The sequence below is a fragment of the Corvus moneduloides genome, chromosome 3, assembly GCF_009650955.1.
Source record: "Corvus moneduloides isolate bCorMon1 chromosome 3, bCorMon1.pri, whole genome shotgun sequence".
NCBI classification, from domain to species: Eukaryota; Metazoa; Chordata; class Aves; order Passeriformes; family Corvidae; genus Corvus; species Corvus moneduloides.
The window spans coordinates 15720872-15747190 of NC_045478.1; the positions used below are offsets into that span (position 1 = coordinate 15720872).

General features: G+C 40.6%; 1 protein-coding gene across 1 annotated transcript in view; it reads left to right on the top strand.

Annotated features, from left to right (window-relative positions):
- Nucleotides 1-19664: 19664 nt before the first annotated feature.
- The window catches only part of ADAM17 (ADAM metallopeptidase domain 17), a 35585-nt gene continuing 28930 nt past the window's right edge, over nucleotides 19665-26319 (top strand). Inside the window, exon 1 of the mRNA XM_032104316.1 lies at nucleotides 19665-19884. Within this exon, the coding sequence (XP_031960207.1) occupies nucleotides 19788-19884 (97 nt within the window). The 5' untranslated portion in view covers nucleotides 19665-19787. The remainder of the gene's footprint in view (nucleotides 19885-26319) is intronic.

Sequence of the window (26319 nt, forward strand, 5' to 3'; positions counted from 1 at the left end):
GCAAAGCCAAGGTTTTGCCACTCTCATCCCTTTTGAGAAATCCACCTTATATAAAAGGCTGCCTTTGTTCTGTTAGCATAATTTCATTGGTTTCAATGTATAGGTGACAAACTTCGTTTATAGAGCTGATTTGATCAGACTAAATGGTCCGAACAAGATCTTGCTATATGATTTTAAAGGTTTCAGTAGTTGGTGAACTTTATTCATTACTTAATTCACATTTAATGTTAGAGCCTTGAGAACATAATTTTCAATTTTCATATATCAGGTCTTCAGCAGGGTTTTATGCAAACCTAGAATAAGCACCCACATAAAATATATTTTTATTTGGACACTTGAAAGTATAGATATTTGCTAATATGTAGCTATGCCAATATCCTTCAAATAAATATTAGTGCTCAGTAAGCATTGTGTCAAGTGGAAACTCATGCCAGTTTATTGCTGTTAAGGTTTGTGATTGAGAGATGGTTGACAGTTTCATCAGTGGGAGGAACAGCAGGAACTTCTCAAGGAGTACCAGAGTATCACCAAAGAAGTTTGTGTACAGTGGAATTGCAGCTAGAGGCAATTTAACTGACTCAATTTTTGATATTCCATTTTGTCCCTCCTCTCAAGTTTTACACCATCTGGGACAGTTTCAATAATGCTAGTGGGAAACAAAATTATGGCTTTTGCTGGGCCCACTTGAATTATTTACCAGCCAAGTTCAAAACTACTCTCCTGTGAAACTTCTGTCCCTACAACTGTGTTTCTAATGTTCTGGTTACTCTCCTGCTCTGGTCTACTCCAGCTGTCCTTGCTTTGTTCTTCCTTCCTACCCTGTCCTTCTAAGGCTCTGGAGTGAGGGCTGGGCACACTGGATGGTTGGTGGGGAGATGCTTGAAGGCACTCTGATTGCTCTCATCTCTTGCACCTTGAAAATACTTGAGGAGATGGTCTGCACCCAGGTACCAGGTGTGTAGAATCCCAGAGGGGAGAAGATACAGCAAAATGATCGCTCCTGAAAGTTGTAAGGCAGGGCAATGAAAAAAACCAGAGCCCATCTATCAGAATATTGAATGCAAACACTGCTGTCTCTTAGTTATTGCCTCCGGAGTGGAAAGGACTTAAGATACTTTGTCACTTAAAAGTTACACATGTGAAGGTCTGGTGTGTGGTCAAGGCTGAAAAGATGTTTATATCTCTGCATGTGCTGCTCCATTCTACAAGCAATGAGATGGTTACGTGCTGTTCTGTACCAAGAGTACATGATCACCTCTAGTGGAGCTGTGGAATGTGGTTCAAAACCAGCAGCTTTGATAAGTAATTTTAAAAATATAAATTTGTAGAAATAATAATATAAATGGTTCCTGTGTAGAATACAGCTTTAAGTGTGCCAGCCTAACCAATTGAAGACTTCTGCTTCAAAGTGGGACAACTTATGCTGTGGTTTATGTACTTTAAATAAGTCTGGAGGAGACCCCCTAGATATCACATCCCACTCATTGCCATCACAGGCACTACACAGTATGTTTATCCAGGCTGGTATTAGATTCTTCTCCTCCTTTGGTACTGGAAGCCTGTTCGAGTTCCTCATCCTGCTGATAGCTAGAAATTCAAATAAAAGCTTTCTCTTAGCTAGTTTCTACCCACTTGTTTTTGTGTCAGTGCTGCCTGTTGGCTAAATCTTGTAAGCATTCTGCTGTTAGCTGCTCTGCACAGAGAGGAATCTTAGATTAATAGAGTGCTCCAGGAACACTTTGTGGTATGCAGGGATAGTACATAGCAGAACTTCAATACACCTGCAACAGTAATTGGTTTTCAGAGATTTGTCCTAATGCTGCACATTCTTTTGCTCAAGGTTTTGCTGATGTTAGTGAGGATTCAGTCTATTGATGGTCTGCAATACTTAGATTTGTATTTTGTCAGTGATAATTTGGCTAGTAAAGGAGGCAATCTGTTTTGGAATGCATCTGCAAAGAATCTGTTGCGAAGGGACAGAACAGCTGAGGAAGAAGGAATTGTTTTGGTTGTCTAATAGAATGATCTTTAGGAGCATGGGCATTGACATTTGAAAGAAATAAACATATTTTCTTTTTCCAAATGGCTGCTCTTTATAAAAATGGCTCACTTGTTAGTTCACTGTCTTAAAAGATAGAAAGGAAATGTTGCTTATCTGTCTGTCTTGACTGATGGGTCAATTGTAAATATTTTTGTCCAATTAAAACCGGAGGAGAAAGGGCGAAACATTCTTGTCAAAGGTGCTTTAATTTTTCAAAGGTGCTCAAGCTTTCCAAATGTAATTTTTTTTTTTTTTCCAGCCAGGTACAAATATGAAATCGCTATCAGCACCCTGGAACTTCTTATTGTATTCCTTGACTTTCTGAATTTCACTGGTTGAGACAACCAGGCAGGCCTTATTACTAATTAATAAATTACTAGGATAAAACGGTGCAGTAAGAAAAGTAACAGGAAAGAAAACAAGTTGACTGTTGAGTGGATTTGTAATACTGGAATGTTTTGTTTTTCTCTAACAGTAGGAATTTGCTACACCTACAAAAGGTCTATAATTCAGTGTGGTGTTCTGTTAGTAACCACATCTTTCCTCATCAAGCAGAATCTAGAAACCTGTTACTGCATCAAAGCCAAGGAAAATTGTCATGTCACCGTGGTCTAATAATTATTGTTATTACAGTAAAGCTTCACAGCCCTGCTGTGGAGAGCATGACATACACAAGCATCCAAACCCTAGGAACTCCCACCTGGCATGCTGACCCTTTCATGACATGAATTTTGGACAACCTTTGGTATCCTCAATGACTACCTAAAATCGTGGGATAAAGCCCATTTAAATTAACACAAGGTCAAGCATTATTTATGTAATGGAATGAAATACAGAGTGCTCTCATGTACTTTAAAAGACAAGTAGGATAATAAGAACTTGACAATAACTTCAGGGTTTATAGTAGAGATGGAATAACCCTGCAGTGTCTTTGTAGTTCTGCTGGGGACAAAAGGAAAAACTACGTGGATTAATTTGAAGATTTAATAAGGCAACTGGAGAGAGTAACCTGTTTTATTCCTGAACTCCCGAGTACCTGAAAGCACTCTTCCTCTGTTGGAGAAGGGAAAAAGGCATCTTTTGTCAAAAAAATCTTAAGATTTCTCTGGTGGGACATAAAAAGCAACCACATGCACTTGTACTTGAGGTTGCAGTGGTCGTGATCTTTTCAGAGAAGATCTAGAGAAGACATTACTCATTTTGTCATGATGTGCTTGTTTCTGAACTGCTGGGTTTCTCCTGAAGTTCCTTAAATGCTTTTGAGTCCTCTCTGGTGAGAATGTTGCTGCAGAGTAAAGTTCAAACAAAATTCTCTAGTGAATGATGATGGTCTAAACACATCAAGAAATGATGTGGATGAGAAGGCAAAGAAGGATGAGAATTTGGTAGCCAAAGGAAGTGCTCCAGTGAGGCTGAGTAGAGTTTGGAGAAACCCTGCCTAACTTCAGAAAGTGAATCAATCCTTAAACCAAGCTACATGGTCACATCTCTGGATAAAATGAAGCAAATGGGTCCTTTGGAAAAGGAGATCAACCTTAGGGAAATACTTGGACTGCCACTTACTAATTCAAATACTGGATTTACTCAATGAGCATGGTGATGTAGTGGTAAAAGATGGGGGTTGTTTGCATTTGCAGGCAGCATGGAAGTCATGCTAAAGCTGCTGAAAGGGAAGTAGCTTGCCATTTCCTTAAGTGTAAGTTCTATCACTGTTTTTCCATTTGTGTTTTTTTCCTTAATAACCAATCCTGCTCTGTATAGTCTGAGTGTTTGCCCATCGAGATGTTCTGCTGAAGGATGGGGATCCTTGGAGTAATCTATCAAGGCAACCTGGAATACCTACAGTCAGCTAGCACTAGTGCTGGTCTCCTGATGACAGTCTGCTCAGAGTATCATGAGTACTGGATGCTTCCTAAACTACTTACTGAATTAGTTGCTTGATCTTTTTAGCAGGAAACCTATTGTTTAATTTGTAGAATTGAGTCACAGAAGCTATTTCCTGTCTAATGAAAACACTGTCCTCAATTATCCCAAATACTGCACAACTTTTCTATTAAAAAGTTTTTATTGAGAATGAAATTCTGATACTTGCTTTTTCTTTCTTTGAATTGTATTTAAAGTTGTTAGATCTGATTCTCCCATTAAGCATTCTTGGCCAAATAAAAAGTTGTCAAAAGCTCTGGAAGCCATAGCCAAATGGGACTCTGAATTGCATTTCCATCTTCTAAAAGACAGTTGGAAAGATAACTGTGTGGGAAGCGATCCACTGCAGGGAACAGTCATGTCCTGGCAGCGAGGATGGACCAGATGACCTAATTTCTCTTTTCCATTAGAGTTGTCTCTGATTCCCCAACTAGTCATGCAATCACATGACTGACAACAAGGATAAAAAAATATGAAGAATGTATCTCCCAGTGTAACAAATAAATCCTGTTATTGTTGATTCCATCACCTTGCAAGCACTGATGAATTGAATGCCTTAGAGTCCTATATCATTATGTTGGTCTTTTAGATGAAACCCTTAAAACTGACTTGCCACCTGCTCTGCCTGGAATTCAGCACTGCTTCCTCAGCTGCATGAGACATCTGCTTGGTGCAGTTGATGTGTGGATAGAAGCAAGACTTGAGAAGAAGAGCTCAAAGAAGCAGTTGCAGGGATATTATAGTCTATTGCCCAGTTTTAATACTGGGCAGTAGATTCCTCTACAAGATTTTGGAAGTGCAGCACTGTGCTGACTACTTGTCCGTTATCATACCTTGTATACATATGACATGGGCACGCTGTGCCAAAGTCTGCAGTTGGTTAGATTGGCCTTAAGATGGGTTTTTGCAGCTGTTTATAAATCAGTCATGACCTGGCTGTCATGGAGACTTTTTTTTCCCCCCCATTACTTCGTGCTTCTTGCTGGCTGAACAGACTACCTGTTCTCCCTCAGCCAGGTAGCTCGAGGTCTTCTAGTGTCAGATCTTGTCTGCAATATGAAAAATTTTGGAATCAGCATACTATCAGGGGCTAAGTCTTTGAAATACATTTTATTAACATAACCTCATGCTGCAGAGTTTGTACATGGAATCTTATTCCCACTTGGTGCATCCCATCTGTAAACATTCTCCGTTAACATTATTCACATCATACCTCCAAACAAAACCGAACACGAAGGCCAAAGAATCCTGACTGTAGCATTAAGATGATAATGGATTACAAGGATGCACTTAGAAACACCTGCATCTAGGCAGAGAAGGGAAGGGTACAAGATAAAGAACTTTAAAAAGCAGAATACACAGACCAATAAAATACTTTGCTGTTTTGATGGAAACTACACAAAACCACTGTATTGTCTGAAAGAGGATGTTGAGATCCTTCACACTGATTTGCAATTACTAGATGGATGCTCATCTAGCCAGCTCAGATCCAGGAGTTTGCCTCTCAGATCTACTTTGGAAGAACTGTGGTAAGGTTGATTTCCTCCTTGGTAAGAGAAAGTGGAGTAGAGTGCCTCTTGCTAGGACTGTATGTCATATACTTTCTACTACTGCAGAAACCAAGGGCCTCTGCAATGCCCAATCTCTCCTGACCTCTTCTTGTATCTTATTTTTTTTTTTAATAGCTGTGGCTCTCAGTCTTTTTCTTTAGGTATTTTGGGTCAGAGGATGTTGAAAACCTGTTTTTTAGCTTAGATTTATTGACTACACATTTTATGGGGCCTTCTGAAGTAGATGTCTATTACAGACTTACTTGGATGTATGAGATTGGACAAGTCCTGTGTTCCTTTGGCCCTGATAATCAGTTCTTTCCTACTCATGTAGCCAAAGGAAGCACTGTCTCCTCCCTGCCACCTGTGGGGCCACAGACAAGGACGAGATACAGGGATGTCAATTGTTTTCCATGCCCTGCATTCTTCTTCTAAAGTATTTTCCAATGCAAAGCAATCCCAATTTCGAAACAATGAGAAAAAATCTTCAAACTCTTAAGAAATATAAATACATGTGTATTATAAAAATATCATTGGTTAACAAGAAAAATACTGTGATAATGAACAAAATTTAACATTTAGAGATGAGGAGTATCTGACTACTGAGGGACCTTTGTGGAAGGAATCACCAAAAATTAAAAATCTTACATTTAACAGTGTATTTCCTGTTTGTTCCTGCTTGTTTTTTTCCCTTGACTTGTGAAGTTTTTCCATGTTTTCCTTTTCCAAATGGAATAGAGAAATTGCTGCTGTTTGGGGAAACTGCCTCAGAGACCTGCTTCACTGAGATGAAAGTAACTGGTAGATGCAGTTTGATGTATTTTTGTTTGTTTTTCTTCCTTGTCACTCAGCTTTCATATCCATTTGCACCTCCCACTCCCAAAACTCCTGTTTGCTATTAGTAATTTGTTTACTTACTTTCTTAATTCAAGGATCCTCGGCTTAAAAACTCTACATATTGCTTCTAAACAGTGTTGTGGGATAAAATGTATCAGTCTGAGCCTTACAAATTACATCAATCTAAAGGCTGTGCTGAATCATACTCCCTGCCAGTGATGTCTGAAGACTTTCATTAAATGGGAATTGCTGGGGTACAAAGATCCAGTGGCAGCCTGTCCTCCTGGGCCACGTCTCCTCTGCTGACGACCAGTTCCTGCACTGGATACATGCTCTGGAGGATCCCTCTGAGGTCACAGTTATGCAGTCAATTTAGTCCAACACAAATCCATACTGCCTTTGAAACCCTCTGCTGTCTCATCTCTGCTTGTCCCTAGTGTCCCTCTTAGGCTGGCATCAGACAGCCTGAATGCAAAACCACATGCAAGGATGGAAGCCTTTCCCTTCTCCCTCCCCCACCCACATGCTGACCCCCACACTGCATGGTTCCTCAGGAAGAGAAATGCATGGGAGGACAGGCCAGGAGCACTCCTCCTCCCCATGCCAATGCAAATTATGATGAATGATGTGGCTACATAACAAAAACCCAAGTACAAGGACTTTTTAACATTCCTACTTGACAGACTCAAGGCAGGTTTATTTGTCTAGTTTGCACTGGATTCTGAGTCTGGTCTTGTAATGTTTATTGTTGGTTCAAAGTGAGTGACACCAGATTCTCACTCATGAGGCTGGATGATCAAAGTCTCTTTAGGAGTAATATCTTCTAGAGGTGAAAGCTCCTGAGTCTCAAACTGCACAAAAAGAAGAGTTGTAAACACAAGACAAAAATTAAGATCTCCACCAAGGAAAGAAGCTTGGTATCCTTAGCAGAAGTGTCAATCCAAATGACACCCTAGCAGAACACAGGGATGGTCAGCAAACCTGTTTTATAACAATTTCAGGTGTTCTGCATGATCCAATTTCTTTTTACCTTCACAAGTTGGGCTTAAGGGTAAAAAAAATTTAAGCATCAAAAGACAAATCTTGTTTACAGTCCTCCCGTGCTTTATTATGTGGGAGGCTGTTTCTGTACTGTTCCAGAATGAAATGTCCTGGTAGTGATGCCTGTAATCAAGGAAACAGGAGAATATGGGATTAATGCAAGAAACAAGATGAGCTGATAATTAACCACAGAAAATTACTTCACTAAAGAAGTTTTACTTATTAAATGGAAACAATCTAGAGCAAGACTCCTGTTACTTTGAAGTGAGAAGTGGATTTGGAATCCTCTCTTTAAAATTAAAACCTAAAAGATGCACCATATTCATGAGAAGTAAAAGGTGGGAAAATAATAAGTAATACACCAAATAGTTTCAGTTGTGCTAGTGTGTGTGTACTGAAACATGTATTTTATTTATAAGTATTTTGTTTTATATATATTGTTTGTGTAGATATGTGTATTTATTTATGAGATTTGACCATGTCTGCTTGCAGAGAACTGATGCATTTGATGTTGGAAATTAGTCATAATCAGATGCTAACAACTTTTGGTTACTAAGGGCCTAGGCTGACCCCATGCCAGTAACCACACATCATTAGCTGTAACTTTGCAGTCCTGTGAGCCACTCCTGCCTTTGCATAACTCAGATTTCCGAACTCAAACAGGGACAGAAAATGTTGTTAAAATTTTGTACTAAATACATTACTTTAATTATGGTGTCTTGGGTGAAGACTATTTAGAAACCACATTTAACAGTAATTACTGGTCATGTTGTCTGGGAAAAGCATAAATAAAAGTTGAAATCCTTAGAGATAAACTTCTCTTTTCTGGCTGTTCTTGTATACAGGTAAGAACAGCCAGTTTACTCATTAATTCAATTTAACTTTTCAAATAGCTCATTTGAACATGGTTTAAGTTATGGTAGGGAATACCAGAAGTTTGCACAGTGAAACAGCACTATAAAAGCAATAAACTCATACAAAATAAAAAAAACTGCTCAGGTTTACTTACTGCCATATATGCAGTATCTTTGCATTAATAGGAGCAAGACAAGTAATACACATTTAAAGATCTTACAAAACATCTCCTCATACTTGAACTGTTTTTCTACATTGCATAAATCGCACACACACATTTATAAAGTACAGCTGTTTGTTTATGGCTTCATACTTTACTGATTATGACTTTTTATAGCTTAACATCACGCCTGCGTTGCTCTTATCATTACACAATGCTGTCAGCCACTAACAAGGCAAATATTTTAATAAAAGCAGCTTAGTTTCAATAATGCTTTAGAGTCATAAAAGCAGTAAGGCTGGAAGGGACCTACGGAAATTACATGGTTCACATCTCCTCTCAGAGCAGGTCCAACTTCAAAGTTACAGGTTCCTCAGGGCCTTGTCTTTCAAACACACATAATACTAAATCATCCCACTACTCTACATAGCATTAAAAACATTAATGCAGTCAGTTGTTCTCATTAATCACTAACAAATACATTAAAGTTATCCTGTGTTAAAACTACCCACTATACTTATTTCATCATACCTAAACAGCAGTGTTGCTGGGGTTTTTTTCTCTCAAGACGTTAATTTCTTTTATTTTTATACTATCTTATTTTTGTTTTAGACCCCTTATTGCAAAAGTCATTAAGTGCAAATAGGTTTGTATAGTCAGTGGTGGTGTTTTTATTCTTGGGGAACTACCATTGCATTCTGGAGATTGGGGCTTGGTGAATTACGCTTTAGACTATTGCTTAGGTACTCAGAAAAGCCAATAATCTTTATTCTCAAGGGGAAAAGACCTGGATTTGTGTCACCTGTGGTAAATGAGAAAACCTGTCCAACAGCAGCACACTAAAATTCAACTGGTTTAATTTTGTTCTAATCACTTTAGTGTTGTAAAAGGCCCTGAAAAGTGATGTTTTCTTTAAACTCAGTATAATTGCTTCAGAAACAGCAGCAATGCATCCTTGCTTACACTGGCTCCAGCAATGTTTCTCATCAAAACACACAGAAGAACTGACTTTTGACAAAAAGGATGGTTTAATTTGCAGTGGACAGTCTGCTGGTCTTACTGATTCCTACTGGGAAATGAATCCGACAGCAAGGCCTCTGCCAGTACAGCTGGCAGATGCTGCTACAGGCATCTGATCAGCCTGTAATCCTGACAAAGGCACCTAAGCAGGATGACCACTGCTACAAGAGTCCAGAGGTCTTGTGCAGACATGGCTGCCCTTAAACGGAAAATATAAGTGGAGGCCCATGGGATCCCACCGCAAGTGTTTGCCTGTGTCTCAATTTTCTCAGTCAGCTGTCTTGGAGGAGTCTTCCAGACAATCCAGAAATCCAACAACTGCAGACCTCAATTCTGCATAACTATTTACACCTTCCACTCCTTTTTTCACCTGTATTTGTGAACACAAATAAATTTTAAAAACCCAACCAGCCAATAAAATAAACTATGAGTGTACCTAAGAATTCAATGCAATTTAATTACAAACACAAACAAGGATAAACCATATTCAGCATCATCTAACTGGCCAAACTGGAACAGTTTTTGTGAAGCTCAAAGGGAAAAGGAAAGGAGAAGAAGGTATCAAGGAGACAAGAGCAAGAGCAAAAGCACTGATGACACTACAGAGTTTGGGGTTTTATTTCTCTTAAACTTCTTCTTGGTCACCTTATTGACCTCCTCATCTTTCATGGCCCTTTTTATAACCTGTTTCAGGCTCCTTCATTGCCCTGATCCCACGGGTCATCTTTTCTCAGCATCCCAAATAAAGCCAGAAGAGTTACCCAGTGTTGATCTCTGGCAGCAGAGTAAGTTTGATTCAGCTGAAGCCAGGTACCCAAGTAGCACAGGATCAGAATTAGGCTTTCCCTGTGTGTCTTAGAGATATGAACTGTATCCTTTGAACCACATTCTTGATGATATTTCTCACACATTTCCTCAGCAACTTCAAAAGTGTTTGAGTCCTTTAATTACAGTGCTGTTTACCTACTATCTTAACTAACAGGCATTTGCTCAGAACAGACATTTTCTCAAACACTCCCTTTATTATCTTTTCCCCCAAGCCCAAAAAAAATTTACAAAGAGCCATATTAACATCCCTGGTTAAATATAAAGCAGTATTCTTTTGAGAACAAAAATATTAGAAGAGTGATAACTGAGTATGAGTTTCAGTCCTAGACTTGCAGTAAACTCTGTGCTTGTGCTTTCTGCTTTAGGGACCTTGGAAACTTCTGCCTACTAGTTCTTCACCAGTAACAGTTTGCAGTCATGTGTGAGAAACACGAGCTTGGTGTCACTTTTCATAAAGAAAATTACCTAAGATAATAATTTAAAAATGGGTCTAGCACTGTGCTTGTTTTCAGGTTATTTCCTAGTCCTTTTAAATTTGTGCTTTAAGACAGCAGGTGTATAATAACTATGAACACTTGGCTCTTGCACTGCACATCTAATATATATCAATATCCATGTTCTACCACTGGAAAACTGATTCACATGCAGAAAGGTGAGGAGATTTAGATGGAGTCTCTTTAATGGTACCTTAAGTTAGTTACAGTTGAAGTATTTTGGCCAGTGGTTTCCTTACTGTGGCCCATGAGCCACTGGTATGGACTCTGCAGAATCATATGAAAACATAGTTTTAAGTAGAATTTTAATAACAGGGTACAGTAAGTTTTTAGAGTTGACTACACTCCAGTGGTCCAAACTGTTTGGAGATTCCTGACCCAGTCTGACATCTGTGATTACAGAATTACCAAAGTGGTCCCAGCTGCCTTGTAATGGCAGAGCTGTGTTACCAGGGTGATCTAAGCTACAGCCTAGTGAATAACACAGTTGCTGGCAATATTTGCTGACCCAGAGGGCAGGTCTCTCGAGGCTCTTTACTACCGCTACACAGAATATACTTCCAACCAAACCACTGCAGGTAGGCCAGGAGAAGGATGAAGAGCCTGCACAGGTGTCGAAGGGAACATGCCTTCTAGCACCAGTGTCCTGCAGCAGAAGTGTCCCTTGGAAGTGCCCTTCTCCTAGTCTTCCTGCTGTGTGTCCTATATCAGATCTGGCTGCTGAGCACATCCCAGAGCAGTGTAATCGGGCAGGGCTGGGGAGTGGCGATTCTATGAGTCACATTTCAAGCACACAGAACTGAAAGCCCTGCAGTGGAGAGAAATGAGGCACCATGAAAATGAGACATCAAAGGCATATAAATAAGAAGACATATTAAAAAAATTGTTGAAATCGCAGCTGATGGGCAGGTGACTCTTGAATCACACACAGGTCTTAAGAAGTTCAAATGCAGCTCCTTCACCAAAGCTCCATCATGAGGATGGCCAGTCTGGGTCACCTGAACCCTGACTGTTGGACGAAGGGAGCCAGTGGTGCTCCTGAGTCTGACATCAGTAGGCTGTCTACTACATGTGTATCTACCTAACACACATGTAGGCCCATTTTGCAGTGCTATCCCAGATGCAGGCTGCTCATAGAGATTTCCTTTTCTTCTTGGAAACAGGTGGCATGTGTGAATTCTGGTCACATGAAGATTTTGACATAGTGTTCATAGACCCAAGGCATTTGGTGAACTTTTCTTTGCAAAGAAATTATTTAAAAATAAATCCTCTTGGTCTCATTCACATACTCAGGAGAACTATTTTGTCTGAAAGAACTGTGAGGAGTTGGATCCAGATTTCCTGCCCAGTGCAGGCACTTAACACCTATTCAGAGTGTGAAGTACTTGCTGGCCTGGAGCAGCAATGCTTCACACTTACGTTGCTCAGATACCAGTGAGTTGACAGGGTCAAAAATAAGTAAGGAGAATGAAACCTCTGAACAGGTTGATCGTTTGTAGACACTAAGGACTACAGCAGCTCAGCAAAAAACTGCCTGCATTCCTCCCATTCTGGGGCAAATGGGTTCATTCAGTCAGTGGCGCAATTCAGGGTAACTGCCCTGTCCTTCTGCTGCAAATTCACCAGGTCACTACACAAGATCCTCTTGTCCTGGTCTTTCCCCTCTGCTGAGGCTTTAAGATGGTGCCCAGAGCCCCATTAAGACCAACATATAACTTCTCATTGTACAGAAGGAGAATCACTGCAACATCCCATCACAGCAATTTTTTCAAGAGCATCTGATTCTGCAAGAGGCTCAGGACTCCAGTTCCCACCGTGGAACTCAAGGAAAATGCAAGGTCTTATTTGGTTGGCTCAGGCATTTGTCTCTTTTCAAGCAACTCTCGATGACACCACATTCACAAGTGTGGTCTACTACAGCTCTAATTAGGAATAGCAAGCAAAGTCTAATGCTACATTCCATGTATCCCATGAATTGCTCGGTGTTTGAGACATTGCCAAAAAAGCCCTAGAAGGCACAAATCCATTCCAGCACAGCCTTTTTCTAGCCCACTCTTTTTCTGTTTCTTTGTAATGCAGATGGTACAGAATTCAATACATTAATTTTCCATAGCATGTTGAAGTCTCCGCTTACACTTAAATCTCATACTGCCAACCTAGCTAGCAAGGGAAAAAAACCCAGGAGTACCACCTTTCAACTCCCATGCATGAGAATAAGTCTCACTTGTGAAGCCACCAAATACTGATTTCAGTTTTCCCAAAAGAGTTTCATTTGTCTCTTATAAAGCTTCCCATAAAATTCTAAGCCTAAACAGGGACTGTTCATATGTATATATAGACACAGTACATATACACACACAAATGTAGAACCAAAGCAGTCTGCATAAGGTAGAGTGCCAGCAGATCTTTCCAAACCCAAACATGTGCAAATTTAATCAGTTAAATGTTTGGGGGTGTTTGTTTGTTTGTTTGTTTACTATGGTAGGTGTCCAGTTGTCCAGCTGACAGGTTTTGCTTAGGCTGCTGGAGTGTACTGGCAGTCAGTTCGCTCTGTGTCTCATACACCAACGTAGTACAGCTGGAGACTGGCCCACATTTATTTACTTTCCACAAGGTCCACATTAGCTGCCTTTACATTAACAATACTCCTGGAATAATGCCTGGTCCTAATGTCTGATCACAAATACTACCCAGAAGAAATATATTTCACCTTGTACTTAGATTCTCTTTTCTTCCATTAAATTTCACATCAAAGAAGCTTTTTCTTAGGAGAGAAAATAGAATCAATAAAAATATCAGATGTCCTCTGAAGAGCAGGAATTGATACCAGAGATGTTAACTTCCACCAGTGTCTGTGACAGCTGTTGTGTGGGTAAGAGAAATCACCAGGATATATGTTAAATCAGCAGGATGTATTTTAGAACCAGAACATAACAAAACCTGGGAATTTGAAATTAGGTCCAGTTCTTTTTTTTCAGGTTGTTTTTTTTTTTTTTACTGTAGCCATGAGTGTTACCAAATAATTGCACTGATGAAATTGATTGCATTGATACCAAATAAACAAGGCCAAGAAATGGACCTTTGAGCTTAAAAGGAAGTATGTTGCTCTGTGGCATTCACACATATTTATAAATGTGATCAAGCAGAAGAGAATGTGTCTCTCCATTATACATTGCAAGGTCTTTTCAGGCCAAATTTTGTGAAGTGTGCTCAGTGGAACCTGAAGCCACATGACCTGTTAACATTGATGCTAACAGAACTGTCTAAATTACAAAAAGTGATTTAGGATGAGTTTCAAAACTGCATCTTGCTTCCATTTAAAGCAGTGTCACAGCTCTTGTTCTCTGAACAGGGCTGGTATGCCTGTGAAAGTATGAACCATCTTGCCAGAGTGTATCCATAGATGTCTGTAAAGGTGAGAAAGGCATGTGTGAAACTACCCAGGAAATTGTAAAGTGGTTTATATTCATCATCCTGCCATGGAACACTAAGAAACTCTGGAAAGTTGGTGAATCTTAAATATGTATGTCCAGTTGTATGTCCAGTTGTAAGATAGTAGTGAGCTTTAAATATGGGAAGGTATTTTCTGTTTCCCTTAAGATCCCTATTAGGACAAAAAAGCGCACCAGTCAGATGGCAGAAGTATCTTCATTATTTATACATAAACATGTGCCACCTTTCCTGAAAACTGGAAAGGAAGAGCTGGAAGACTGGCAGCACCATCTCCTGGCAGATAAAAGAAATAGGGACCACTTCGTGTCAAGAGTGTAGGGCCAAGTAATTTCTTTGTGGATTTTAAAAACACTGTAGCAGGAAGTAACTTCATAAGAGTATATCCCCTCCCTAGGAAGATTAACTTTGATATGTTTCAGGAAAGAAAAGCATAAGGTGTTATTATAATTACAGGGAACATATGCTCACAATAATGAAGAACAAATTCAGGTTGCTTCTGTGTTTAAAAAGCTCTCTCATGTTGGTCTCTGCTTTCCTTTGTGATGAAGTAATAGCAGATTTCAAAAGTAGCACAGCAGGTAAGTCAGTCCAGTTGCAGCATATTTGTGTAGTCCTGGAAGACCTCAAGAGACCATAGAAGTTCCTCGAAGTCAGAAAATATTGGAATATGTATATTTCAAGAGTTGTATCCAAATTTCTGTCTTGCTGAGTAGGTAGGGGAAATGTTGGGAAATGTACTATTAACTCATGGATCACTAATGTGGAGTGCTAGTTTGCATATTTTGAAAGTGACAATAGGCCAAACAGTGCTAAGTAAGGGTGAGGCCTTTGAAGTAATGAAATGCTGTATGGGAAAGAAAAACATCTATGGAGATAAAAGAGGAGACTATGATGACTTGGTGAAAGACAGACATGGAAGAGAATAGAGGAGAAAAAAGAGGTAAGGAAGAGAGAAATCACAAAAACTTCAGAACTGGTGTGTCACAGGAGTCCAGACCTCATTTACCAGCAAGAGGGAGAAGACAACCTCAGCAATCAGGCCAAAGTATACCAGTCTTCTGCCTGTTAACTCCTGCAGACCTGTTCTTGCTGTTAGGTCTCTGTTCCATGGTATGAAACAAACGCGAAGCCCTCCTTGTGCTACATAAACATGGATGATGTTTTGCTGTTGGGTTTTTTCAGTGTTTTGGAGGTTATTGCACGTTGAGAAACTCCCAAGTGCTTTTAAAGAATTTTTTTTGTCTTTTTTTTTTTTTTTTGCAGAGGATCATGAAAGTGGAAGGGACTTATGAACTTACTCATTCCATCCTTCTCCCAAAGTATGAATACTTCTTATAAGTCACCGCACTTCCCAGGACTTCGCCCAACATAGGTTCAAAACCCACACATAATACAGGTTTCAATAATTCCCATGGGAAAATATGCAGCTTTATGAAGCCTACATCTCCCACATGGGTAGGGAGGAGCTCTGCTTATCTCTTTAGCTCAGAACCAAGATCAGGACTTTTTCCTCGGGGGATCATTTATTCTTCAAACATTCACAAAACAAAGGTAATCCACCATCTTCCTCCAGGGTGTGCCACAGAATCCACCTTCCTTTCCAAGCAAACTACTAATCTGTATATTTTATGAATCACTCTGAGTAGTGGATTTACCTCTTTTACCAAACAGTTGTTCTTAAAGAAACCCTTCTTCTGAACAGTTACCCAGCTAGCTGTCACTCCACATATCCAGCTTTTATTATTAACACAGGGAAACACACTCACTGCCTATATATATTAAATTATTTTGGGTTTTTTTATTCAATGTGCTGCACTTGTGCTATTCCTCACCAAAATACACTATGTGCTGTTTCCCATTAATTCCTAATCATATCCTATGTATTTACATCCTTGTTTAGTCCCTACTCGTGTCAATAAAATGGCTCAAATTCCTTACTGTGGGAAGGAAAGAACACATTTCTATTAATACTGAGTATCAACACGCTCCAAAAGTGGTCTTGTACTGGACACAAGATGATATATTTGTAAAACAAATTAAGATTTAAAAAAAAAATCATCACACTCAGACATGCCATTAAACTAACCTACTGATACCAAATCAATTACTGTTATTAATGTGGAATAAACAATAGTGCTAAATCAATGACAATTTTCATAATTACGATATACTGTTATGCTATTATTAAATAGCAATGGTCTGAACACTTTAACAATTCCATTGTGATTGGCTCTGGCAAAGCCCAAATCACAGTTCTATAACTCTAAAAATATGTACTGGCAATCAACTTCTATTATTAAAGTGTCTTGAAGGAACAAGTCAGTGGGAAAATTCAAGTGATAAGAGAAAAAGAAACTTTTTACCTGGCTTTCTGTATCTTCCTTCACAAGTTACAAAATACTGAGAGATAGGATAGTCCATCCATTGATAAAAGAAATGGACCTGTACTGGGACCTCTGAAGTCCAATATGTGATCTGAAAATTGGGATAAATTGTTCACAGATAAAACAACACTCTTCCAAAAAGTTCTGCCTAAAGTTGATTCTAAGACTTGCAGAAAGACCCTGCAATATTAAATCACATCTGATAAAATGGCAAATGAAAATTGTTTATAAATGCTATATGTAACCTTCACCAAATACTCACAGTGATGAGCACTTGTTTAGTTGTTATTAACCTAAAAAGAGATCTTAGAAAGCTGGTGAAGTATCATCTACCTGAAACTTCAACTCTGTACTCAGTGGAGGTCAAAAATTATGGAAAGTCACTAGAATCAAGACAAGGATAGAGCAAAAGTATTTATTATTTACTACAGAATGGCTATACTATATCAAAAAACAAACAAAAAAACCCACTAAAAAACCCCCAAAAACCAAAACCCAAAAGCCAGGAAGATGTTTAGATTACACACAAACATGAAATAATCACACACAAGGGAAGACTAACCAAAAGATGACATTTCATTTGGGGAAAAAAACTAATCAAAACTATATATCAGAGGGTTATGGTAGATCTCATGACTTACATCAAAGGATGTCATAAAATGCATAAAACTCAATTATAAATAATTTTCAAGAGGATCTGATATTATTTCAATAATCTTAGCGTACCAGGTGCCAGAAGCTGAAACCCACCAACCAAACTGGCTACAAAAACAGTACTGAGAGATGATAAAGCCATGGTGGAAAACCCAGGAGACCCTACTGACTCTGTGTTCCTCTGTTGGAACACTTCATCGTTGGCCTTATCTCTGGTCTGTTTCAAACTGAGATGTTGACTTAAAAAGAAGTTCATGACACAAAACAAACAGTGACTAATTCTCAACAGACACTGTTCACCCAGGAAACTCAATAATTCTAATTGTGCAGTGAAATTCTAACTGTGGTATAAATTCTTGCTTAAAATTTTCTGGGCATCTAAGAAGTGGATTGTATCGAATGTTACATTATTTTTTAAAAATTGTTCTAAGGGAAAGCTGGAGAACTAGTGACCATTAAAAGTGACACCTATTCTGCACAGACTAGTACAACTATAATTATTGCATACGTGGGGAGATGTGATTTACCAGGGAAAGGTCAACAAGGGTTTTGTCAACATAGTTCTTGCCAAGAGAAGTCTTGCCTTACAAACTCAGATTGAAGTCTTTTGAATGTGTCAGCAAGCACTTGGATAAGAGGAATTGCAGAGGTACAGTTTGCTGAGATTTCTGACAGACTTTCAAGACTTTCTTGCCAAAAGTTCTTAAGGAAACTAAACAACCACAGGATAAGAGAGAAGATTCCAGCATGGACTGAAATGCATTTAAAAGACTAACACACGGTCAGTACATGGTCATGTACATAGTACATCGTCAGTTTTCACAACGAAAGGAAGTCACTAATGCACCTTCACATCTCTGTGCTTATTCATAAATAATCGAAGGTGAGGAGTGACAAGACAAAGATTGCTGAAGATGTCTTGTTATTCATGAAAGGAGAGAAAAGGTGTGGGTGAGAATTGCAGAAAGACCTTCCTCTATTCAGGGCTCATTCACTCACACTGATGCTCCACCATATGGGGGACACATTGGCTCTGGCACAGGAAACAGAGACCCCCAGGCTCTTCTAAAGCCTCACTCAGACCCTCTGTGTCATCTGGAATAGCACTGGACACCCACATGTGGGCAACTGAACAGAGCCCTCAGTGCCTGGCAGGAAAATGACAAATGATCATGAAGACAGATCTAAAGCCATGCACATGGGGAAAAGACAGTCTTACATCACATGTGGAATAATGCTGTCTGAGCTGACCACTACACGTCAGGAGTGAGAGCTGAGCAGTTTCATGTTATTTGTAGGACAATGCCAGCTCAGTGGAGATCAACAACACATTGAATATTCAGAAGCAATATTGACAATAAGGCAGGTAATATTGTTATGCCTTATGTTATAAGGCATGCTCTTTGGGAACAGTTGAGTCATGGACCCATCACTTACTATTTGTACTAAGTGCCACAATCCTCAGTTGTGCTAAGGAAACTACACAAAACCTTGTAAATCACCGAGTACAGTCACTCACATGGGCTGGGGAGAAGCTGCAAATGCAGCCGTGAGTGGCATCACTCAGCCTGCAAGACCTGAGAGCATCAGGGTCCTGCCCAGGCAGGTCCACACCCCATGCTGTCCCCGGAGAGGGCTGCAGAACTCAGAGCCTTCTCCCTTTCCAGAGGCCTGTTCCCGCCCTGGGAAAACCATGAGGGGGCTGTGGTGAGGATATCCCAAGAAAGCACATGCCCTCAGCAAGGAAGAGCATTGCCAGCAGGTGGGAGGAGGTGATCCTGCCCCTCTATTCAGCCCTAGTGAGGCACATCTGGAGTTCTGTGTCCAGTTCTGGGCTCCTCAGTGCAAGAGAAACATGGAACTCCTGAAGCAGGTCCAGCAGAGGCTACGAAGATGATTACAGGACTGGAGCATCTCTCTTACAAGGAAAGGCTGAGAGAGTTGGGCCTGTTCAGTCACAAGAGATGGCTGAGACGGGACCTCATCAATGTGTTTAACTATCTTAAGGGAAGGTGTCAAGAGAATGGAGCCAGACTCCTCTTGGTGGTGCCAAGCAATAGGAAAAGAGGCAACAGGCAGAAATGGATGCTCAGGAAGTTCCACCTGAACATGAGAAAGAACTTTATTGTGTGTGACCAAGCACTGAAACAGATTGTCCAGAGGCCGTGTTGTCTCCCTCCCTAAGTATATTCAAGAACCGTCTGGATGCAATCCTGTGCCATGTGGTTTACCATGACCCTGCAGGAGCAGGGAGGCTGGGGCAGACGCCCCACTGTAATCCCTTAGGCTCTGCCCCATCCCATGTCTCCATGAGGGCAGCACTGACCGCCTCACGCCCCCACAGCAGAGCCGGTGCCTCCCCTCCGCACCGCCCCCCGCTCAAGATGGCGGCCCCGCCCGTCCCACAATGCCCCGCGCGCAGCTGCCGCGCTTCCGGGTGCGGGCCCAGGAGGGCGGCGGGCTCGGCGCAGCGGGCGGAAGGCGAAGCTGCCCCGAGTGGATGCGAACGAACGGGCGCGCAGTGCCGGAGGAAGCCGCGCCCGGACCATGAGGCTTCGACTGTGGCTCGTCCCGGCCCTGGTGCTGCTGTGGGGGCCGGGCGGGCTGGAGGCGCTGGGGCACTCGCAGCGCCCGCAGCGCTACGGTGAGGGCAGGGCGCGACCACGGCAACCGCGGAGGGGAGGGGAGAGAGGGAAGAAGGAGGGAGAGACTACTGCGACGGAGCGGGGGGGGGGGGGGGGGGGGGAGGCACGGCACCCCCGCCTCTGCCGGGGTTAGTGATGGGTGATGTGTGGAGTGGGGTAGAGCACTCTTTTTGCTGAAGGCATCGCTGATGGGCCGTGTTTGGGGTTACTGCTCGCTGCGGGGAGGCAGGGAGACACCATTGTCTTCACTCTCGAGGTCTGCTGAAGAGTTTTCCTCACAGGAGTTCGCGTTCTGTTAAGGCGGGATAATCGCAAAATACGTCGGGTAGGAAGGGACCACAGTGGGTCGTCTGGTCCAGTCTCCATGCTCCTGCAGGGTCATCCTGGATCATATTCCACAGGATTGCATCCAGGCGGTTCTGGACTATCTCCAGTGAGGGAGACTGCACAACCTCACTGGGCAAAATCATATAAATGGCTTCCCTTCACAGTTCTGTCTGGAGAGTCACCAGAGAGCCCGAAGCCATTGGAGCTGAAAGTGACCTCTAGAAAAGCTTGACTGGAGGAGAACCGCTGCTTTATTTAACTTCGGTAAACAGTTTTGCGTCTGAGCTGCTTTGCAATGAAGAAGTTGCAGACTTTTGTTTGATAAGCAAAAGCTTGTCACTGAAATGGCAGATGGGCTCTTGCAAGAGGCAATGGTCGTGTCTAGCCCTTAAGACCCATTTTTTACACACTTCTTGGATCCTTGTCTTTGCTCCATTTTTTCTCCTCTCTACCGTAGTTCCTCATCACTGGAGCAGCAAAATTTTTGTTTCCTTTAAAAGCTTTGTCTGGCCCCACATGAAAACTCATGTTTTGAAAATCAAAGGTACAAAAATGATCTTGTGATAAGTTCTGTTGGTTTCCCTGAGTCCATCACTATGCAGGGTGAGGATTCAGATGTGATGATGCTGACATTCAAGTTGACAACTGAACTGTCTAAAGACAGTCTCCAAACACTGTTCCAGTGATTAATCAGCTGCACATTCTCAGAGATATTTGTCCTGCCTCCAGTCGGTGAGGCCAGCAGGGACTGCTCCAAGTCTCCTTTCTTGGCTTAGATCTCTCAGCACAGTTTCTGACAGGTGTCCAGGGTGCACCTCTGCCCTCTCCTGCACCTGAGGTGGATTTGTGGTTCTGTGCACACCTCAGCAGTTGGTGGCTGCAGGGACCTGGGAAGGATGGGGCTTAGTGGTGGATGCTCCAGGAAGTGTAATAGAAACAAAACAAACACAGCGTGTCCTTTCAACATCAGGCAGGTCAGTGAGGTCCTGAACAGAGGTTGCATCTTGGGCTGTCAGATCTCCATGCCTTTTAAAGGACCTGTCTGCTATGAGTTTGCGCAGTCTTTATATGACAGCTTTTATTTTCTTGGCTCATGTACCACCATGCCTGGACTATGAGCTATTCAATTTTATGAAATACTGCATGGAGGAAAACCTTCTTTCTTCTTTTTCTAAACGTTGACCATTTCTGCTGTCAGAAATCGTCAATATGGAAGAATTACTGATTTTCTTCACGCCTTTAGTGACTTACATACCTATGTAATTTGTCTCATTTGTACTATCTTTTTTTTAAGTGAGAAAATATTAATCTATATGATAATTCTTAGTATGAGGAAAGAATCATGACTTTATTGGTCACTTTTTTCTATATATTTTGTGTTGGATTTTTATTTATTTGAGATGTATGATCAGGACTGCAGGACACCATTTGTAATACAAAGGCAGCATAAATTTGTAATGATGAGTGCTTTTGATTTTGTTTCCTTTCTGAGTAGTTTTTCATCTTCAATAGTCACTCCAAGCTCTATTTTCTTTGTGGGTTTTGTTGTTTTGTTTTGTTGCTATTTTTTTTTTGCTTTGAGTGGTAATAATTATACTGAAATACTTGGCTATGTAAATACAGTGAGGAATTATTTTCCTCATGTCTTATTTTGCACATTCATACCTTGAATTTTATCACACATTTTGTTTCGTTGTCTAGTAAACTAAATTTACAAAAGTGTTTTGTGAGAGAGCTTGAAAAATCCATGTGTGCTACATTCGCTGCTACTTCTATCCACACTTTACTCCCATACACACACACACACACACATATATATATGCTAATACATAGGAGGCACTACTTCCCATGTATCTTATTTAGCCCTGGGTCTAGTAATTTACACTTTGTTGTTATTATTATCTGTTTGCCAGGTCAGGACATTGAATGTATTTGTTGATTAGCCCTTAGATGGTACCTGGAGTGGAAATTGGTCCTTTCAGACCCCCTGCTCTACACCAGTGGCACAGTAGTCCCACACCACAGTTAGTAGTTGACCAGTTCTGTTTTAGCAGTGCTTTTTAACTCTTGGGTTGATACATTCATATCCTGCTGATTTATTGGTCATTTTCTAGACTTATTATAAAGCCTCTTTTCCTGGGTCTTGAACACAGGTCTTTACATATATCCTATCATGATAAGCTTTTGGGGAACTTTTCAATCTCCTCTGCAGTGAGTACTAAGGTCAATTACTGCCTTACTTCTTGGTACTGGGCTTTAGCATCCATTCTTGGGGCTGTATTTGCAGCTGACTTGTTTTACAAGCCCTTTTGGTTATTTAGCTGTGTGGTTTCTTCTCATAAAATAAAAAATATTTCAACTATTAGCTGTATGCTGCTTTTTAAAATACTTTTGCCTGTTTTATTATGGTTTTTATGTTCATCTTTTTGTTGGAGTTCTGTTGTTCTCATCTTACAGCTTGGTTTTCTAAATATCATCTTTTCCTTCTAATAATTTGAGTGTTATTATTTTGAAAGCTCTGTTTAACCACTGCTTAATTTTTGGGAACTGAAATCAGATTTATGATAAGCACTATCCTTAAGGAAGTTTCATGAACTAACATTTTGTGATTTATGTTGAGAACTTCTTGCTTATTACTCTGAGTTCGGTTTTTCAAGGAAGAAAAAAAATTGTACCATGAAAAAACAATTTGACAAAGAATAGAATAAGTGATAAAAAGATGTGGGTCATTTTCCAGCTTTTTTCATCTGAAGTAATCTTAGGGTGTGGTGCTCCAGGAGTCTAAACTGATCTAAAATGGGACTGCCACAACCTGACCTCAGCTTTCCAATCCCTTCCCCATTCCTTTGAGTGGATTCATGGAATGTGAGCTGTCTGGAAGGTAATCTCTTTTTTTGTTTGGGTTTTTTTTCTTTCCTTTTTTTTGGTGGTTTGGGGTTTTTGTTTGGTTTTGTTTTATTTTCAGTAAAGGGTATGTTTTCTCCTTGTGAAGTTCATTATTGTAGAGCAGCTCACAGTGTGACTGTCTGAGCACCTGCCCCTTTGTTTTTGGGGGTGGAAGTGGTTGTGTTCCAGGTGAGGGATGAAGGCAGGATGGTATGCACCTCAGTTTGTCTTTCGGTATACTCTTTTTAATAATGTTGACATCAGGGATTAATTTCTAGAGAAATGGGACTCTACTAGTCAGTACAGTGACTGATACTGTAGTTTGGCCCCTGAAAAATTAGTGTCAGCTCTTTCAAAATTTTTCTCTTTGTTGTCATTTATCTCTGAAGATATTTTTTTATAGCTATAAAATATTTATGCTGTTTGTCTTGGAGTTCAGACATATCTGGATGGTAACAGAGTTGAACGTACTTGAAAAGAATAACAGTGCAAATATCCAGCTTGGGTACTGAATAGGTGAATAGGTCACTGAATATAACTAAAGAACTGCTTGGATCTGTATTACAGCACAGTGATACAAGTCGTGTGCTGCCACTAAGCAGCATGTATCCAGGATTACCCCCAACAGAGTCTAGATGTAAAATGTGTCTTACTCTACTGTTACCTCCTTTGAATGAGAACTTTTTATCACGAGCTAGGCAGGGAACTAAAATAAGATAGTTGTTCCTATGCTGGGCAGATGATATTCTTTGAATCACTCACTTCGGGGTCTTTTTCTACCTGCCAAATTGCACTACTAAAATCTGAGGTAAGTACCCTGATTTTCAGCAGTTTTTTCTCCACACTGCAGAAGTACCATGCAGAACTCAGAACAGCTGTGTGAGCTGGAGAAATGACAAATGGTTCAGTGCAAACCTACCTAATGCACATCAGAAGACTAGGATTTAGAAGTTGTTGATTGGAAAAAACAAATGGTAGTGGTGTTGATGAATAAACCAGGGGAGCTAAGTGATACAGAGGGCAGCATAAATTGATTTGCAGTCAGTTTTGAATTCTTCACGCTTGATGTGACAAAATGCAGGAAGTCCAAAATGTAACTGGCTGGCAGAGAGTTAAGGGATTGGAAGTTTAACTTGGTGTCAAAAATGTGCAGTGAGATAATTAGTGACAAAAATCTTTATGCAAGATTAAATTTTATCCTGCTGAACTGAAGCTTCTGTTGGAGACTAAGGCAAGACCTAGGTGAAGGTCAAATGATTCATTTCCCTACCAGGATCTTCCTTTTCTGTTACTGTTTCTTGCCCCATTTGGACATCCTTTGAAGCAAGACTACTGTTTTAGATGGAGCTGGTTTTGCAGTTTGTCCCCAAAAGCCGAAGGTTGAGAGTGTTTCTCACCATGCATCACATAGTGGAGAATTCAAGGACACACAATCCCACAGCGTGTGATCCTTTCCCAAGATGTGGCGGGGTTATTTCAAAATCATTACAGGAATTCGTTGATGCAGTGTTTTTGTCTCGGTATAAACAGCAAATGCTTGGTGTAGACATGGCCTTATTCAATGCAAATTATCAGTATTATTTTTGTGTTGTGGATTAGCAATCTTTTCCATGAAGTTACTTATTATCAAGGTTTTCAAGTACTTTTCTTGGATTTGTTTTCACTTGTTCATATGAATAGGTCAGTGTTTCCATTTCCAACTGAAAAAAGTGATTGAAGTGTAATTTCTGTGAGAAGTACTCAAGGTCAACAAAAAGAATGTCAATGCTACATTAAAGTCTAATTAATAAGAATTACCTTTAACTGTTGCAAGATTTTTGTAATGGGAACATAATCCGGTGCTCAGCATGAGTTTGGTTTTCAGTAGTCCCAATTTGTTCTGACCTTTAAGCAGACAAAAAGTAAAATTCCTGTTTGCAGTTAAGATTTGGGGTGGTTTAATTTTCCTCCCGCTGTAAAAACTGACAACTTCACTGCTGCTGTACACTGCTGATGGCAGCAGTGACTCATTTCAGTTTCATGCTTCTACCACTCTGGAATTTGTGTGCATGTGCAGAAGCCCCAGCATGGATTTCTGCTCTGTGGCTGGAAGGGCTGAGTGAGGAAGCACAGCGAGCCATACTCTTAACACTCTGGCATTCTGACTTTACATTAGGATTTAGTTGTGTGTTTAGTAGTCAGCAGATAGAGATAGAAGTTTATGTTTAACTTCTGTTATAAACAGGTTGATTTTCTCCCCCCAGCTTTTATATAAGCTGTAGGAGTCTGAGTTTGCCAGACTGATGATGGGAAGTGCTTTGCTGTGAAACCAAGAACCAGGTTTCTTTAACGAAGAGCTGTTATCCTGCTGTCCTTTTCTGTGATTTTCATGTGCAGCACATGAACTTGTCTGGTTTGGGGATGTCCTGCATCAGTGGTTTAATGTCCCTCTCAGTGGTTCTAATGGTCTTCCTGATATCTTTTATTCTTGCAGATACATGTGATAGTACTGCCCATCTTTGTCACCTGTGCGCTGCATCTCTTCACAATATCCATCCCTGTCTTCCTGTGCTGTCTTAATATACATTATTTGTACTTTTTTTCCCTTCTTGATATTTGCATTTTTAACTTATGTAGGTGCATGGACTGGGAAGCGGGAAGACAAGGGCGCTCTGTTATGAAGGGAGGCACCTGCAGCTGCCACCCAGTAGATGTTGATCCATAATTACTGATGTGTTGAACAAGAACATGATATCCCTTGGTTTCCTTTCTCACCTTTTCAGGGTGTTACTGAAATAGTAAAGTTCTCCTCCTCAGTACCTGTGATGTGCCTCGAATTTTGGAAGATCGTGTGTGAATGAGTCCAAATTTGTATCTACAAGGAGAAGAAATGCAGTCAGAAGTGAAGGGGTTGGTCTCACAAGTGTAGTCTAGACAGTAATTTTTGTCTACCTAGAATCAGCTCCACTCAAACTTATTTTGTGACACAGCAGGATTTTGTGATGTGGTATCTTTGTACAGTAGTGAGGCTTGTAGTTTTTTGAGAGCCAGACAAATGATCTGTTTCCAGAGAACACTGCATCCTGTGACTGGGCAGTTCCTCTCTGCAGGATGTATGAAAGCATGTGATTTGGGGGTGGGTCACGTTGGGTTTTTTTGAGCATTGAGTCATATGATGCTGTTCTGTTGTAAGATGGAATGGCTGAATTGCCCTTGTTTCACTTTAATTATGAGGATGTTGA